The sequence below is a fragment of the Sus scrofa genome, chromosome 6, assembly GCF_054392235.1.
Source record: "Sus scrofa isolate SSC_HxYL_T2T_F1_AM1 chromosome 6, Sscrofa_HxYL_maternal_Yorkshire_Landrace_v2.0, whole genome shotgun sequence".
NCBI lineage: Eukaryota > Metazoa > Chordata > Mammalia > Artiodactyla > Suidae > Sus > Sus scrofa.
In genome coordinates, this window is record NC_139388.1 from 63303387 (window position 1) to 63321877 (window position 18491).

The 18491-nt window shown below is 43.3% G+C and overlaps 2 protein-coding genes across 10 annotated transcripts in view; one reads left to right on the forward strand and one right to left on the reverse strand.

Moving 5' to 3' along the window:
• Positions 1–18491, reverse strand: part of GP6 (glycoprotein VI platelet) — a 242993-nt gene that overhangs the window by 38476 nt on the left and 186026 nt on the right. The window lies entirely within an intron of this gene.
• Positions 9410–13625, forward strand: PIGE-108A11.3 (leukocyte immunoglobulin-like receptor-like). Of its 9 annotated transcripts, none has more exons than XM_084958030.1 (8): positions 9410–9685; positions 10190–10225; positions 10517–10684; positions 10829–11131; positions 11347–11643; positions 11883–12185; positions 12700–12750; positions 12885–13431. In XM_084958030.1, the coding sequence occupies exons 3-8, from the start codon at positions 10591–10593 to the stop codon at positions 13019–13021; spliced, it is 1185 nt and encodes a 394-aa protein (XP_084814156.1). In that variant the 5' UTR covers positions 9410–9685; positions 10190–10225; positions 10517–10590; the 3' UTR covers positions 13022–13431.

The following is an 18491-nucleotide window of genomic DNA, read 5'->3' on the forward strand; positions in this document are numbered from 1 at the left end:
AGGACCTCTTTGCTTATCCATTCTATATGTAATATTTTGCATCTACCAACTCCAAACTCCCCTTCCATCCTGATCCCTCCCCTCTCCCCATTGGCAACCACAAGTCTATTCTCTGTGTGTCTTTTTCAGTTTTATAGATAGGTTCATTTGTGCCATGTTTTTATAATTTTTTAACTTTAATTTTTATTTTTGTCTTTTTAGGGCCACACCCATGGCATATGGAGGTTCTCAGGCTAGGGGTCCAATGGGAGCTACAGCTGCCAGCCTACTCCACAGCCACAGCAACGTGGGATCCAAGCCACATCTGTGACTTGCACCACAGCTCACAGCAACACCGGATCCCTAATCCAGTGAGCGAAGCCAGGGATTGAACCCACAACCTCATGGTTCCTAGTCGGATTCATTAACCACTGAGCCATGACGGGAACTCCCATTTGTGCCATGTTTTGGATTGCACATATAAGTCTAATGGGAACCACAAATCAAAAAACTATAATGGACACACACATAAAAAAGAAAAAGCGATCCAAATACAATGCTAAAGATAGTCAGCAAATCACAAGACAACAAAAGAAGGGAAGAAAAATGACCTAAAATAGCAAATCCAAAACAATTCAGAAAATGGCAATAAGAACACACTTATCCATAATTACATTGAATTTAAACTGATTAAATGCTCCAATCAAAAGACACAGACTGGATGAACGGATACAAAAACAAGACCCATATGCTATTTTCAAGAGACCCACTTCAGACCTAAGGACACATACAGACTGAAAAGTGAGGAGATGGAAGAAGGTATCACATGCAAATATCTACTGTGCACTTTAACATGGTTGAAATGGTAAGTTTTATGTTATGTGTATTTTATCCGGATTTTTAAAATTTTTTTTTCAATTACAGCTGGTTTACAGTGTTCTGTCAATTTTCTACTGTACAGCAAAGTGACCCAGTTACACATACATGTATACATTCTTTTTTCTCACATTATCAGGCTCCATCATAAGTGACTAGACATAGTTCCTACAGCTACACAGCAGGATCTCATTGCTTATACATTCCAAAGGCAATAGTCTGCATCTATTAACCCCAAGCTCCCGATCCACCCCTCTCCCTCCCCCTCTCCCTTGGCAACCACAAGTCTATTCTTCAAGGCCACAATTTTCTTTTCTGTGGAAAGTTTCATTTGTGCCATATATTGGATTCCAGATGTAAGTGATATCATATGGATTTTACGTTGATTTTTAAAACTGCAGGGGGACAGACACAAAAGCTGAGTGTGCTGACAGGGTGCCTTCCTCCTTCATGCTTAAACACAGATGTGATACCTGGAGCTGCAATGGCCATCTTGCCACTAGCAGGCAAAAACCAAGCATATGGAAATACAACAAGCTAAAGAAAGGAGAGAATGAAAAGACAGAAGAATTCTTATCTTCTCACATCCACCTCCTACAGTAATGACCATTAAAAACAAAAATAACAAATGAGACCTAACTAAACTTAAAAGTTTTTGCATAGCAAAGGAAGCCCTAAACAAAACGAAAAGACAACTCACAGAATGGGAGAAAATATTTGCAAATGAATCGACTGACAAGGGATTAATCTTCAAAATATATAAACACCTCCTGTAGCTCAACATCAAAAAAACAAACAACCCTATCCAAAAAATGGGCAGAAGACCTAAACAGACAATTCTCCAGAAAAGACATACAGATGGCCAAAAAAACACATAAAAAGATGTTTAGGGAGTTCCCATTGTGGTTCAGTGGTTAACGAATCTGACTAGGAACCACAAGTGGCGGGTTTGATCCCTGGCCTCGCTCAGTGGGGTAAGGATCCAACGCTGCTGTGAGCAGTGGCGTAGGTCACAGATGTGGCTCAGATCCCGCATTGCTGTGGCTCTGGCATAGGCCTGCAGCTACAGCTCTGATTAGACCCCTAGCCTGGGAACCTCCATATGCTGTGGGTGCAGCCCTAGAAAAGACAAAAAGACAAAAAAAAAAAAAGATGTTCAACAACACTAATTATTAAAGAAATGTGAATCAAAACTGCTATGAGGTACCACCTTACACCAGTCAGAATGGCCACTATCAAAAAAATCTACAAACGATAAATACAAAGGAGGGTGTGGAGAAAAGGGAACCTTCTTACACTGTTGGGATGTGCATTGGTGTGATTGGTGTGATCACTATGGAAAACAGTATGGAGATTCCTCAAAAAACTCAAAATAGAATTACCATATGATCCAGCAATCCCATTCCTGGGCATCTATCCAAAGAAAACCATGACTCAAAAAGATACATGTACCCCAACATTCATTGCAGCACTACATACAATAGCCAAGATATGAAAGCAACCTAAATGTCCATTGACAGAGGACTGGATAAGGAAGTTGGGGTTCATATATACAATGGAATATTACTCATCCATAAAAAAGAATGAAATAATGTCCTTTACAGCAACATGGAATGACCTAGAAATTATCATGCTAAGTGAAGTTAGTCAGACTGTGAGACACCAACATCATATGTTATCACTTAAACCTGAAGTCTAAAAAAAGGATAAATGAACTTCTCTGCAAAACAGAAACAGATGAACAGACTTTGAAAAACTTATGGTTACCAAAGGAAACAGGTTGGGAGGGGATGGACTGGGGGTTTGGGAGAGAAATGTTCTAAAAATAGGTTGTGATAATGGCTGTACAATCATAAATATAATAAAATTCTTCAAGTTAAAAAAATGACAGAAAAATTCTGATACCTTGATTACCCTGTTGAGCTGACCACCCACAAGACTCCTTAACAATAAATGTCTTTGAGGTTAAAAAAAAGAAAAATGGGAGAAGCTGCTTGTCATAAAGTACAGCAAAGCAGAGTCACTGGGCATCTGGGCTGAGAAGAGGGGAGCATTAGGTCCTTTCCTTGGATGAAGAGAAGTAAGGAAGGGCAGGCAGGAAGCCATAAAAATCAGTTTTCTGAGTCCAAGGACAGAAGACGTTTGGATGCTACAGAGGAACTACGAGCAAAATCTCTCATTTTGTCCTTGACCATAGTCATGTCCGATCCCAACCTGGGGTTGCTTTGATCGCCCCATGCATTTCCCTTGCTTCCCCTCTCGAAGTCTTCACCCAGAGAGTAGAGGTCACCTGTCTGAGGTTCCACAGCCAGCAAGTTGTGAAGCTGGGAGGGGTGACGGACGAAACGGAAGGGCTCCAGAGAGAGACGGGATCTGAAAAGAGAGATATATTTTTTCCCTTCTCCTTCCTTCTTTGAAGTGTCATGTCACCAAGCCTAATATGGTGATTCACTACTAGACTATCCTAGCTCTAAACGACTGGAAGCAAGTCCATGGTTATGCCCTGGGATCCCACACTGACTCCTTGTGATCCAAGGGGATCTGGAAAGGCAGAGTTCTCACAGTTGGCCCTATGGTGTTTCTATTAGAAAGAATTCGCTGTCTCTCTGTGTTCTGGCTTCTAGTACCACTCTCATGGAGTTCTCTTTTTCTTGAAGCTGTGAATTGTCTTGCTTAAGCCAAAATTATACCATGGCACTTTCTCTTATTTTTCCCTGCATGACATAAAATTAAAAGGACTATGATATAGTTCCTGATCACCACATTTTCCAGCTCTCCTCCTCTTTCTGACCACAGCCCCCAGGCACGGTCTACAGGTGGGCAAGGTTGGGTGGCTGTTCTGGTCAATGGGCTTCAACCAGAGGTGATGCGCATCACGGCCAGGTGACGTCTTAAAGAACTAGCGCATGCTTCTTCATGTCCTCTTCCATCTATGTAGACAGAAGATGATATGGTTCCAAGTGCAAAAACATGAGATTGTCATTTCCATCAGTTTGCATCTGTGCAGTAAGATAGTGACCCAACCACACATTATAGGCCATGACTATACACTTACAATAAAACAAAGCATTCAGTTCATCAGTCACACTCAGCACATTTTAAGTGCCAAATAGCATCATGTGGCCAGTGGCCGATGGTGCTGGACCAAATAGAGATAGAAAACGTCTTTCACCACAGAAAATTCTATTGGAAAGTGCCACTCTAGATCACCAAATGGATGTAGATAGGATCTGGAGCAGTCTTTGCATGTGTTATGCTAATCCACTGAGATGTGGAGGGAGAGCATGCCCACTGAAGCATAACCCAGCCTAAAGTGACCCACCAGACGTCTCACTTAAACAACGGATTTGAGAGTCTTGTGCCATTTATTTTATTATTTATTTATTTACTTTTACCTTTTATTTATTTATTTTTCTACTGTCCAGCATGGTGACCCAGTTACACATACATGTATACATTCTTTTTTCTCACATTATCATTTTCCATCATAAGTGACTAGACATAGTTCCCAGTGCTACACAGCAGGATCTCATTGCTTATGCATTCCAAAAGCAATAGCTTGCATCTATTAACCCCAAGCTCCCAGTCCATCCCACTCCCTCCCACTCCCCCTCAGCAACCACAAGTCTATTCTCCAAGTCCATGAGTTTCTTTTCCGTGAAAAGGTTCACTTGTGCCATACATTAGATTCCAGATATCAGTGATATCATATGGTATTTGTCTTTCTGACTTACTTCACTTAGGATGAGAGTCTCTAGTTCCATTCGTGTTGCTGCAAAAGGCATTATTTTGTTCTTTTTTGTGGCTGAGTAGTATTCCATTGTGTATATATACCACATCTTCCTAATCCAATCATCTGTCGATGGACACTTGTGCCATTTAAATTATCAACTGATGGTGCAATGTTGCTTGGCTAACCAAAATGGCAAGCTGAAGATGATGACACCACACAGACCTCAATATGCACTGAGCTGGCAAACGGGGTTAAGATCAACGCTCCATGGAGTCTTCACTGCTCACTGGCCTCTTTCTGTAATCTGTTTCCACCTACTGGCTTAGAACTTAACTCCAAAGAATTGTTTTACTAAGAGAAATGTCAGAATCATCAGAAATGAAGACATGCTGGGGCTTTGTTTCTTGCTGCTACTGTGAGTGAGCATTTCTATTTTAATGACAATATAGCCATGTGCATAAGGTCAGTAAGAATCTGATCTCTCTATAGAGGACACAGTTAGAAATACTGGTTATACTGCCATGGCTTTGAATGAAATGTCACATTTAGAAGATACATAAACTCAAATATGACCAGACAGCTTTAAGGACTTTTTTGAACCATAAAGTCTCTTGGAAAAACAACCTGTTACTTCACTTATAGGGGCCCCAGAAGATTTTTCTAGTGAATAAGGAAGGCCACTTCCCAGAAGTTGCATGAATCTCAAGCTATTTCGGGGAACTCAAAAAGAGGAATTCACCCAAATCTTTAGATATTACAGGAAAAATTGGATGGCAAGTCCTTGACATAGCTTTCCTGGCCTTGAGATGCCTTGAAAAATTACAATCTCAGATTCCTTATGAACATTCCAGCACAGCAAATTTAAAAGAACCTATGTGATCCCTTACACGTATGCAAATAATCAGGCCAAGTTTATTGAAACTTTTGACATTTTACAAATAAATTCACCTTAATTTGTCTAGATTTGGTAGAAAGGAAGATAATTTAGAGAGAATAATTGTGTTTCAATACAATATCTTTGTGTATATTGAGGTTTTTTTTGAATTGTCTACATCCAAGATGGGTCCTTGATGCTACGTCGCATTATTGTAAAGTTTAACTGAATGATTAAAAAGATATTCTAAGCTTGTTTCTGAAAATTATCACAGTAATCTATCTTTGAATGAAGATGAGATGCCGTATGACCTGCCACCACAGGATTACACACACTAAAGAATACATCATATAAAGGACTCCCTCCCTAACCTAGATGAAAGGACCCTTATTAGGTATTCTTAAGTAACTCATACACAGCAAAACTGAAGGTAACTAACTTTTGAATTCATCATTACCATTTGGGAAGAGCCTTTTCACTGGACTGACATATAGAAAGGACTGCTGACTTCAAAAGGCACCCACACAAAGATGAGAAGATGACAGCAACGGTAGAGAGCTGGCCCAAGAATCTGAACCAGGTCTATAAGACCCATACTACTAGTAAAATTAAACTGTACCAAATATTTGATTCCCTATAAATATAGAAAGTTATTGTTTCACTTCTAACCTATTTCTCCTGATGTTCAGCATAAGCAGGACATTCTCTATAAAGCTGTCACATGGTACAAATACTCATGAAATGTATCACTGTTTACTTTAAATCTAGTTCTAAATGCACATATACAAAGTTCATGTGACAAACGACTATAACTGACAAAAAGTATAGCCTATAAAATGTTTCCCCATTAGGATACCTTTGAGCTTGTTAACTATGATTAACAACGGATTAGTTGTTAACAACTGATTACCCTCCAACATGGGTAATTAGGCACAGGTGCGTGCATGCACACACACACATCCACCTCCACCCCAATACAGAAGGCCTAGCACAGAGGGATATGATGGACCAAGGGCAGGCAGCATCCACCCTGGCATCGAGGAACATGTATTTTTTGATCATCAATTCTTTCTATCAAAATATTTTAAAAGGGGGAAATGATAGGAGAAATTTTCATGTATTGAAATATGGGGAAGTCATTCTGGCTCTACAGAATTTAGCTTAAACTGTATGCTGACCAGAACAGCCTCTTTTATGGCCTATGAAACATGCTTGTACATCTGCTTTAGCCATTAAGAAAAAGAATGCATTTAATAATCAAAATAGAGTAACTATGTTTCAGGCATCCAAAACAGAGTTCAGTGGCCATTCAGATGTGTTCCTGTATTACTGAGGATTTGAATTTTGTGAATTATATTAAACTCAAGGGCACCAACAGCCAGTCTTAGAAGAGTATCTGCTAGCAGCTGCCAAATGCAACATTATAGCCTCTTGTAACTATTACATTTTTCTTAGTTTGGAAATAGAAACTCAAGCTGTAGCTTCCCAGAAAAAGGCACTAGATTCTTTACCCAGAATAGTAATAAACAACAAAATTTCTATAGATTATACTTTAGGAGAAAAAGGAGGCATATGTGTAGTGGCCAATAACTCCTGTTATGTAAGATTATTATCACATTGAAGTTAAAATCTACTTAGATAAAATGAGATAACTGACCACTTGGCTCCAATAAATATCATCACAAGAACATGGATTCAATCTCTTAAGAAATATCTTCTCATAGATCCCATTGGGAATAAGGTCTAGATTTGAGGGTTTAAACAGGGTACTGTTGTTTTATGCTTGCTAAGATTTATGTTCCTTCTTGTCATAATTATATACTTGCCATTTGTTTTTATCCTTAAGCCCAAAGTCCCAACCCATGTGATGATCATTTAACATAAGGCCTAGACCTAAAACCTTGGCCTCATCTTGGGATTCACGAATATTTGCAATCAAATGCAAAACAGTTTTATTGCTCAAAACTTATGATAGTGAGATTGATGCCAAGAGTGAGGACCATTGCTAAACTCCTATGCAAGCTGTTGACCCTAATTGTAATGATGGTTCTGGTTTCTCTTTACTGCTTCCTCTTACTGGTGTCTGGTATTTCCTGAAAGGCAAATACTCTAATCAGATCGACCAGGGGTAGAAATTTGAGCAAATGTTCACTATGTCACATGGACATTGTTGTGTGGTACATCTGAACATTTTTAAGAGAATAAATACTACAAGCTCTCATCACAGGGGAAAAAAAGTTTTTGTATCTACATGAGATGATGAATATTAACTAAATTTGGTGTGATCACTTCATAATATATGCATGTCAAGTCATTAACATATACACTTTGAACCATCAAGTATATCTCAATAAAACAGGATAGGTGTGTAAATGATTAGATAGATAGATAGATAGATAGATAGATAGATAGATAGATAGACAGACAGACAGACAGACAGATAGATTTAAATTGTGGCAATACCACTTCTGAAGGCAGTCTTTAGCTGGCTACTTCCTCTCTTGTTCTCACTTCACTATATGGAAGTGAAGGGACATAGGCATATGTCACCATTCTCAATTAGGAGCTCTGATGAGGACCATTCCTGTCTGAATCCTGAATAGTCTCCATCATTTGAATAGGAGAGCCACATGCAGCATCAGAGGATGCTCTGAAGAGGCAGAAATGACTCAAATGCTTCATGTTGAGGTGACAATCATATTTTGCTTCTTACAGATACTGGCATGTCACTGATAGATGTAAGACCTGCACTCCAGGACCAAAAGGAGCAGTTGCATTTTCCTACGAGAGCATAAGTGTACTGTACAAAATTCCACAAGCCCTCTCCATCCCCTACCCCTCGGTTCACGGTATCTCTGAGGGCACCACTGGTGTCTACACCCAACCAAGGCAGGAAGTGAAGGTCAAACTCAATTCCTCAACTCTTACATCTCTCAGCCAATCACCCAATAAAAGACATTTGGCCTCCAGAATCCCTCTGACCCCTGCTGTCTTCGGCATCAATAGAGTCCAGCTCAGGGCCTGCACATGGACAGGCTTGGCCTATGTGGTCACATCCACCATCCTCCTGGGCCTGAGTTCCAGGCCCACATTCCTGTCTCCAATTCATCCTCCACTTCTCAGTCTTTCTAACGTCCATTTCAGAATATTTCCTGCTCAACATCCTTCCATGGTGCTCACTGTCTTCAGGGTAAACTCCAAAGTCTTCTATCTGAACTCAAGGCTATTCATGATCATCCAGATGTGACCCTCCAACTTCATCTCTCACTTCTGCTTCCCTCAAAACCAGACTCCTACAGTTATACCACAAATACACATGGGGTGGGGGAGAGAGAGAAAGAAAGAAAAAGAAAGAGAGAGAGAAAGAGAGAGAGAAAGAGAGAAAGAAAGAGAGAAAGAAAGAAAGAAAGAAAGAAAGAGAGAGAGAGAGAAAGAAAGAAAATGGGCATTTAACACTTCTGTTCTTTCCTGTATCAGCTTCTCTGAAGACACCCGTACACAACAAATTCCTTCCCAACACCCAGTCAAAACTAGACATAAAGGGAAACTCTATCATTTACATCGCCTGTTAATGCATTTTTGTCTCATTAAGGAGTATGTGGGTATAATATGAGAAATCCACGTAAATGATTTAGAATACTGGCTGACACACCAGTTTTGGAGTAATTGGAGTTGAACTATTCTTTTTAAGTGAAAAAAACTTAAGTATAATCTCCTTTCCACTTGCTATATAGCAGCCAATATGAGCTCAATAAAATTTTCCTATCATACAGTCTTTTGCTTATCTATCCCATTTCTCTTAAATATAAAAGTCAAAGCCCTTGCATGGTGGACATTGCATGACAAGCACCTCCTCCTCGTCTCCTCTCCTTCAGACAGTCTCTGTGTCTCTAGGGTTCTATAGAATGTCCTTTCATCTCTAGAATGTTCTCACTCCCATCCTTCTCAAACAGCTACTCTCACAATCACAGGCTAGACATGAGCCCTAGTTATTCTCATATTTCTCCATATTTTTCCTTTAAAAAGATAACTGAATATTAGTGTTTGATACACATATTCTGCAAATCTGAATTCCCCAAATGTGGCAAATGAGCTTAGCTGTATCACGGATGTATTTCTGGTGTGTGGCACTAATGCCCTGTACATAATTGGTGCTCCGTAATGATTTCTTGATGAACTGACCAAAGACAAGAAGTACATTCCATTTGGGAGGCACTTGGAAAGTAAGTTCTGAGTTCTATTTAGAGACACCCATCAGGGGCTGACTCAGGATGGGAAGTTGAGTCCCTGCCCTTTCTGAACAGGAGTTCAGGCCAGGCAAAAACAGTCAGGAGTCAGATGAGACCTCAGATCTGGGCTGAGATGCCTCCAGAGGGCCTGCAGTCCCCTTGCTGTGGGTCCACAGCTGTGGGAACACAGGTGGGCAGCTGCAGCCCCTGACATACCACATCCTGTGCATCTGTCTGTCCTCCAGGGCCTGTGGTCTCCTTATCTGCATGGGAGGGAGTGCTCAGAGCTGGAGCTATGATTTCCACCCTCTCTGCTCTTCTCTGCCTTGGTCAGTTCTGCAGAGCAGGGAGGGGGAGAGCAGGAGGGGATGGGGATGCTTACCACCCCTGGTTCGTGGGGGACCTCAGCTCATGTGGTTCAGGAAGACTGGGGTCCTGATGGGAAGAATATGAGCCTACACATTTGGTGGCAAATCTCTCACAGGAACTCTCTTCCAGGGCTAAGTCTGGGCCAGAGGACCCGGAACCCTACAGGTGAGTCCTCCCTGGGCTGCCATGTCCCCACCTCTTACTTCAGCTCTGGGAACTTGGAGGGTGGTGGGCTCAGAGATTCTAGGATGATGGTGGTGCAACCCAGAGGAGCGCTGGGCTGAGCTGGGGAATGAGGGGTGGGGAGGTCCTTGGACTCAGCTTCTGACTTCCTCCCAGGAACCCTCCCCAAACCCACCCTCTGGGCTGAGCCAGGCCCTCTGGTCACCTGGGGGAACCCTGTGACCATATGGTGTCAGGGGAACCTGGAGGCCCAGGAGTGCCATCTGTATACAGAGGGACACATAGAGCCATTGGACACACAGAGCCTACAGGAGCCAAGGGACAACATCAAGTTCTCCATTGCACACATGACAAAGGACTATGCAGGGAGATACCACTGTTCCTGTCACAGTCCCATTGGCAGGTCAGAGCCCAGTGACGCCCTGGAGCTGGTGGTGACAGGTGAGAGGACACTCAGGGGGCCCAGCCTCAGGCTCTACCCTCAGGCAGGGGTCTGCTCTCAGGGTGGGTCCCTCTCACAGCCCAGCCCTGGGGGAGCTCAGGGGCTGTGAGCCCCATGTAACAAGCTGCCTCCCTCTCTCCTAGGAGCCCACAGAAAACCTACCCTCTCAGCCCTGCCCAGCCCTGTGGTGGCCTCAGGAGGGAACGTGACCCTCCAGTGTGGCTCACAGGACGGATATGACAGGTTCATTCTGACTAAGGAAGGAGAACACAAGTCCTCCTGGACCCTGGACACACAGCAACGTGCCAATGGGCAGACCCGGGCTCTGTTCCCTGTGGGCCCCATGACCCCCAGCCACAGGGGGACCTTCAGATGCTATGGCTGTTTCAGAGACAAACCCCAGGTGTGGTCACACCCCAGTGACCCCCTGGAGCTCCTGGTCTCAGGTGAGGGGGGCCCAGCCTGGTCCCAGAGGCTTTTGAGGCCTCAGGCAGGTCCCTGGGGGCCTGGCTCAGAGCAGAGCCCCATGTGAGGGGGAGGCTCAGGGGGTGGGGCTCCTGGACCAGAACCCAGAGTGTGAGAGACAGTGAGACCTGGGGGCCAGGAGGGACAAGGGGGTCATGGGGGAAGCAGCCCCTAACCCAGGGCTCTCTCTCCCCAGGGGGCTCTGGGAAGCCCTCCCTCCTGACCCCGCAGGGCCCTGTCGTGGCCTCTGGACAGAGCCTGACCCTCCAGTGTCGCTCTGCCATCAGCTACGACAGGTTCGCTCTGGCCAAGGAGGGGGCACGGGACCTCCCCCAGCGCCCTGCCTGGCAGCCCCAGGCTGGGCTCTCGCAGGCCCACTTCCCTCTGAGTGAGGTGAGCAGCCTCCATGGGGGCCGGTATAGATGCTACGGTGGACACAACCTCTCCTCCCTGTGGTCGGCCCCCAGTGACCCCCTGGACATCCTGGTGGCAGGTGAGGAGCCAGCGGGTCAGGCGGGGACCCACACTCTGCATAGGCCCTGCTGGGGGAGCCCCAGGGGGGATGCTGGGACCAGGGGGAGGGGTCCCCAGGGAGGGAGGGACAGACAGGGGGTTGGGGGGATGGAGAGGCTCAGAGAAACACAGACACAGATGAGCGTCTCAGAGAGGTCCTGCCGTGTCTCAGTTCAGAACCAGGCAGCCGGCAGCTCCTCATCCCCTCCCTCTCTCCAGGACAGCTCCCCGACACACCCTCCCTCTTGGTGCACCCGGGCCCCTCGGTGGCCACAGGAGATAACGTGACGCTGCTGTGTTGGTCATGGAGTCCGATAGACACCTTCCTTCTGTCCAAGGAGGGGGCAGCCAATGCTCCCCTGTGTCTTAGATCAAAATACTATGGTCAGCAGTTTCAGGCCCAATTCTCCATGACTCCTGTGACCTCGGCCCACAGGGGGACCTACAGGTGCTACGGCTCACTCAGCAGTGACCCCTACCTGCTGTCACACCCCAGTGACTCCCTGGAGCTCGTGGTCTCAGGTAAGGGGACCCTTGCCTGCCTTTTCTCAGTCAACCCAGGGTTCTGTCTTAAGAAATGTCTGACACAGTAATGAAGGAGGGGAAACGGGGTGCTCCACAAAGGAGGACATTCAGTTGCCCCTGACTACAGCATCACATCTCTGAGTCCTGGATCCTTGGCTAATGAATCAGTGGGAACTCTCAGATGTGGGAGAATAGATTCTAGGGTTTTGCATCTCAGACTGAACACAGAACACACCGCACTCAATTATTTCTGTACTGAGAGACCACTTTTCTCACTAATCCTGAGAGCCTGAGGCACCACCACCTCTGAACCAAAGTGATTCAAAAGCAGGTTCTGAATTTAAAGAACACAGGGAGGCTGAGGAATCCACTGGAGGAGATCAGAGGGAGCCTGGCAGAGTAGAGACAGGGTTCATTAAGGAACTGTGTAAAAGTTATAAGAACTGGGAGCATTGAGAACACAGAGCCTGGGAGAAACTCTGCACTCACACCCCCACTTCATGATTCTCAGGGGCAGCAGACACCATCCGCCCATCTCAAAACCAGCCAGATCCCACGAGCGGTGAGGAGGAGGAATCCTCAGTTATGGGGCTGGGTTCTGGGGTGCAGGTCCTATAAAGGGGAGGCTGTGCCCAGGATTCTGGGGGGACTGGGATCTGCCCTCACCTCTGTGACCTCTCTGTCCACAACCCCTAGCTTTTCCCCCACAAGACTACACAGTGGGGAACCTCGTCCGGATGGCCTTGGCTGCCCTGATCCTGCTGGGCCTCGGGATTCTGCTCTTCCAGGCTCAACACGGCCATGGAGGAACCCAAGACGCGGCCAGGAGCTGAGCACAGAGGCCACAGGGCACCGTTCAGAGTGGCAGAGCCTTGGCAATGACCCGATGGGCACAGGAGGTTCTGGAAGAGAATCTGCAGTGTTGTGAGAACTGCCTGCTGAGACCATGGAGGGAGAGACGGGGTGTGGGTACGGGCGGAGGACTGGGGAGTCCCCGTGCAGGGCTCTGCCTCTGTTACACCGAGGTGCTCTCCTCCTCCACGGACGCCTCTCCCTGATGGCCTGTCTTCTCTCACATGGCAGGTTTGGGTCCTCACTATATGCACTCATGTTGTTTCACTTACATATAATATATGTTCCTTTATTTTTAATTCCACATTCACTAATGTGTGTTATTGACCTTTATCCATCCATCCCAGAACACAGACTCTGTTTTAATAACTGAATAAATGGGTGAAAACAATCTCCAGTTTGGAAGATATAAATCTAAAATCACTCCCTAAAACTTTCCCAACAATCCATTCTCTCATCAGAGGACACCTGGTAGAGTTTCTCCAGAAAGAAGAGCGGTTTGGATGAGTACAGTGGCATGTGAAGTTGACAGTCAGTGGGTATGCTGGGAAAACAGCTCTAAAAATATATGATTTTTCAAAAGTCCTAAGTGTGGCAATTGTCTGTTTCTTTGGTGGAAATACTCTCTTTTTGGTCAACTTCAAGGTGCCAGTGTGGATGTGCTCTATGCACAGTTGGGAGGTGCAAATGAGAACAACCCAGCTGCAGCACACCTCACTGATGGCCCCAATGTGCACATATGTCTTCTGCAATTTAAAAATTCACAGTGGAGTTCCCGGTGTGGCTCAACGGAAATGACACTGACTAGCATCCATGAGGACGTGGGTTCAATCCCTGGCCTTAGTCAGTGGGTTAAGGATCTGGCATTGCCTTTAGCTGTGGTGTAGGTTGCAGATGTGGCTCAGATCCCACATTACTGTGGCTGGGGTGTAGGCCAGCAGCTAGAGCTCCGATTCGACTCCTAGCCTGGGAACCTCCATATGCCACAGGTGCAGCACTAAAAAGACAGAAAAAATAAATAAATTCACAGTAATGCCTACCTCAGTGTTACGCCACAGTGTCATGAAAATGGGATTCAAAAATTCTACTATATCCACATTAAAGGTAAACAGAGAATAAGGGCACTGTTAGTTGTGGGAGAAAATACTGAGTGCCTATAATCCCAACGTGTCCCTGGAAGGAGTATACATTGTTACAGCCAATGTGGAGAGTAAATAATAATAATTACCCATTAAAAGAAAGAGACACACTGGCCCATAACTATGTATCCTAGAGGATAAGGTGCATATGCATACGATATCTTTGTAACAGAGAAGAACAAACCTGACTCCAAATTGGATCTATTCTTTCAGCTCTGACCTTTATGCTCTGCTGCCTGGGCTTCGTCATGCTATAGGCAACATCCCTTGAAGAAGTTCAGAGCCAGCATGACACCAACATCATCTCCTCTGCCAACATTCTCGGGAATGTGTTATCAGGTCCAAGTGCATGCTGCTCACCACGCAACAGAGAGACGAGGTCTTAGAGCAAGGAATGGCAACTTCATTTGGAAAGTGAGAAACCACAAAGATGGTGGACTACTGTCCCAAAGAACCATCTTACCTGAGTTGGAACTCAGTCTTCTTTTATGCTAGAAGGGGAGCTGTGGCTGGTTGGTGCACAAACTTTTTAATGCCTGGATCCTTTGTTCTTACAGCTTTCCATATAGGTCTGGTCACAATGTTCCTATAAGCCTCCAACAGGACAAAGGTTCTTCTCTGTTATGAAACTTTTTATCCTTATACGAATGGAAAGGTCAGAGCCTTGAGAAACGGCTCTCTGTACCATTCTACCCATCTCTGGGTTGGTTTGTGTGCCAGTACACACCATCTTGATTCCTAGAGCTTTGCAGTAGAGTTTCAAGTCTGGAAACACGATACCTTTATTTTTCTTTCTCAAGAGCTTTGGCTATTCAGGATCTTCTGTGTTTTGATATAAATTTTAGAATTATTTGTTCCAGTTCTATGAAAGATGCTGTTGGTATTTTGATAAGGATTGCACTGAATCTGTACTTGCTTTGGGTAGAATGGACATTTTAATGACATTGATTCTTCCAATCCATGGGCATAAGATCTCTTTCCATTTGTGTCATCTTCAATTTATTTCTTCAATGTCTTATAGGTTTAAGAATACTTTTTTTTCTTAAATCTCCTTGGTTATATTTATTCCTAATTATTTAGTTGTTTTAGTTGCAATTGTGAGATTGTTTTCTTAATTTCTCTTTCTACTAGATTGTTTTTAGTGTATAAAAATGAGACAGATTTTTTTGTATGTTGATTTTATATCCTAAAACTCTACTGAATTCATCTATTAGTATTTATAGATTTTGGTGGAGTAATTTTGGTTTTCTGTGTATAGTATCATGCCATCTACCAACAGTAACAGTTTTACTTTTTCTTGCCTTTTTTTTTTTTTTTTTGCTTTCTTTTTATAGCCACACTTGTAGCATACGAAAATTCCCAAGCTAGGGGTCCATTTGGAGCTGTAGCTGCCAGCCTACATCACAGCTCACCACAATGCCAGATCCTTAACCCACAGAGTGAGGCCAGGGACTGTGCCCACAACCCCACGGACACTAGTGGTGTTCTTAACCCACTGAGCCACGACAGAAACTCCTCTTCGTGTCCATTGTAGATGGATTTTATTTCTTTTCCTTGCCTAACTGCTGTGGTTAGGACTTCCATTACTAGGTTGAATAAAAGTGGGGAGAGGGAGCATTTTCTCTCGTTCCTTAATTTAGAGGAAAAGCTTTCAGCTCTTCACCTTTCAAAGTGATGAATGTAGATTTAAAAAACCCTCAACAAAATATTAGCAAACTGCATAAAATATATATTAAAGGGATCATACACCATAATCAAGTGGGATTTATCCCAGGTATGCAAGAATTCTTTAATATTTGCAAATCCATCAATGTAATACACCACATCAACAAACTGAAAAGTAAAAAGCATATGACCATCTCAATAGATGCAGAAAAACCTTTTGACAAAATTTAGCACCCATTTCTGATAAAAACTCTCCAGAGAGTGGGCACAGAGGGAAACTACCTCAACATAATAAAATCCATATATGAAAATCCCACAGCCACTATCATTCTCAATGGTGAAAAGCTGAAAACATTTCCACTAAGATTAGGAAGAAGACAAGGATGTACACTTTCACCACTATTATTTAACATAGTTTTGGAAGTCCTAGCCATGGCAATCAGAGAAGAAAAAGAAATAAAAGGAATCTAAATTGGGAAAGAAGAAGTGAAACTATCACTGTCTTCGGACATGATACTGTACCTAGAAAACCCTAAAGACGGGACCAGAGAACTGTTAGAGCTCATCAGTGAATTTGACAAAGCTGCAGAACACAAAATTAATACAAAGAAATCCACTGCATTTCTATATACTAACAATGAAAGACCAGAAAGAGAAACCATCCCATTTACCATCTTATCAAAAAGAATAAAATACCTAGGAATAAACCTACCTAAAGAGACAAAGGACCTACGCTCTGAAAACTATAAGACACTGATGAAAGAAATCAAAGATAACACAAACAGATGGAAAGATATGCAATGCTCTTGGGTTGGAAGAATCAGTATGTCAAATTGTCAAAATGACGATAATACCCAAGGCAATCTACTGATTCAATGCAATCCCTATCGAATTACCAAGGACATTCTTCACAGAACTAGAACAGAATATTTTAAAATTTGTATGGAAGCACAAGAGACCCCGAATAACCAAAGAAATATTGAAAAAGAAAAACAGAAATGGAGGAATCAGACTCCCTGACTTCAGAAAATACTACAAAGCTACAGTTATCTAGACAATACAGTACTGGCACAAAAACAGAAACATACATCAATGGAATAGGATAGATAGCCCAGAAATAAACCCAAGCACCTGCAGTCAACTAATCTATGACAAAGGAGGAAAGAACATACAGTGGAGGAAAGATAGTCTCTTCAATAAATGGTGCTGGGAAAACTAGAAATCTACATGGAAAATAATGAAATTAGAACACTCTCTAAAACCCTACACAAAAATGAACTCCAAATTGACTAAAGACCTAAATACAAGGTCAGATACTATAAAACTCCTAGAGGAAAACACAGGCAGAAGGCTCTTTGACATAAATCACAGCAACATCTTGTTTGATCTATCTCCTAGAAGAATGACAATAAAGAAAAAAATAAACCAGTGAGGCCTAATTAAACTCAAAAGCTTTTGCACACCAAAGGAAACCATTAAAAAAATGAAAAGACAACCCACAGAATGGGAGAAAATCTTTGCAAACGATGCAACAGATAAGGGCCTAATCTCCAAAATATACAAACAACTCATATAACTCAACAACAACAAAACCCCCAAAAAACCCTATTTTAAAAATGGGCAGACGACCTGAATAGACATTTCTCCAAAGAAAACATACAGATGGCCAACAGGCACATGGAAAAATGCTGAAAATCACTAATCATTAGAGAAGTGCAAATCCAAATACAGTCAGGTACCGCATCACACCTGTCAGAGTGGCCATCCTTCACAAGTCAATAAATAACAAAGGCTGCAGAGGGTGTGGAGAAAAGGGAACCCTCCTACACTCTTTGTGGGAATGTAAAGTGGTACAACCACTATGGAAAAAAAGGATGGAGGAATCTCAGAAAACTAAATTTAGAGCTATCATATGATGCAGCAATCCTACTCCTGGGTATATATACCTTGACAAAACATTCATTCAAAAAGCTACATGCACCCCTACTTCATGGCACCACTATTCACAATAGCCAAGACACGGAAACAAGCTAAATGACCATCAACAGATGAATGGATTAATATGTGGTACATATATGCAAGGAATACTGCTTAGCAGTTAAAAGACAAACTAATGCCATTTGCAGCAACATGGATGGAACTAGAGATTTGCATCCTAAGTGAAGTCAGCCAGAACGAAAAAGACAAATACCATACGACATCACTTACTTGCGGAATCTAAAATATGGCACAGATGATCCTACCCACAAAACAGAAACAGATCCCTCAGCCAAGGAGAGCAGACTTGCGGTTCCCAAGGGGGAAGGGGGAGGGAGTGGGATGGACGGGCAGTTTGGTGTTTTTGGATGCAAACTATTACCTTTGGAGTGGATGGCAATGGGGCCCGACTGCACATCACAGGGAACTGTGATTGGGTCACTTTGCTGTAAATCAAGGATACTTTAAAAATGAAAAAAAAGTTACAGTAAAAGGATTATACACCATAATCAGGTGGGATTCACTCCAAAGATGCAAGGATGGCTTAGCGTCCATAAACCAATCAGCGTGATACACCACATTAACAAAATGAAGGATAAAACCACAGATCCTCTACATAGATGTAGGAAAAAAAAAAACACCTGACAAGATTCAACACTCTTTTATGATA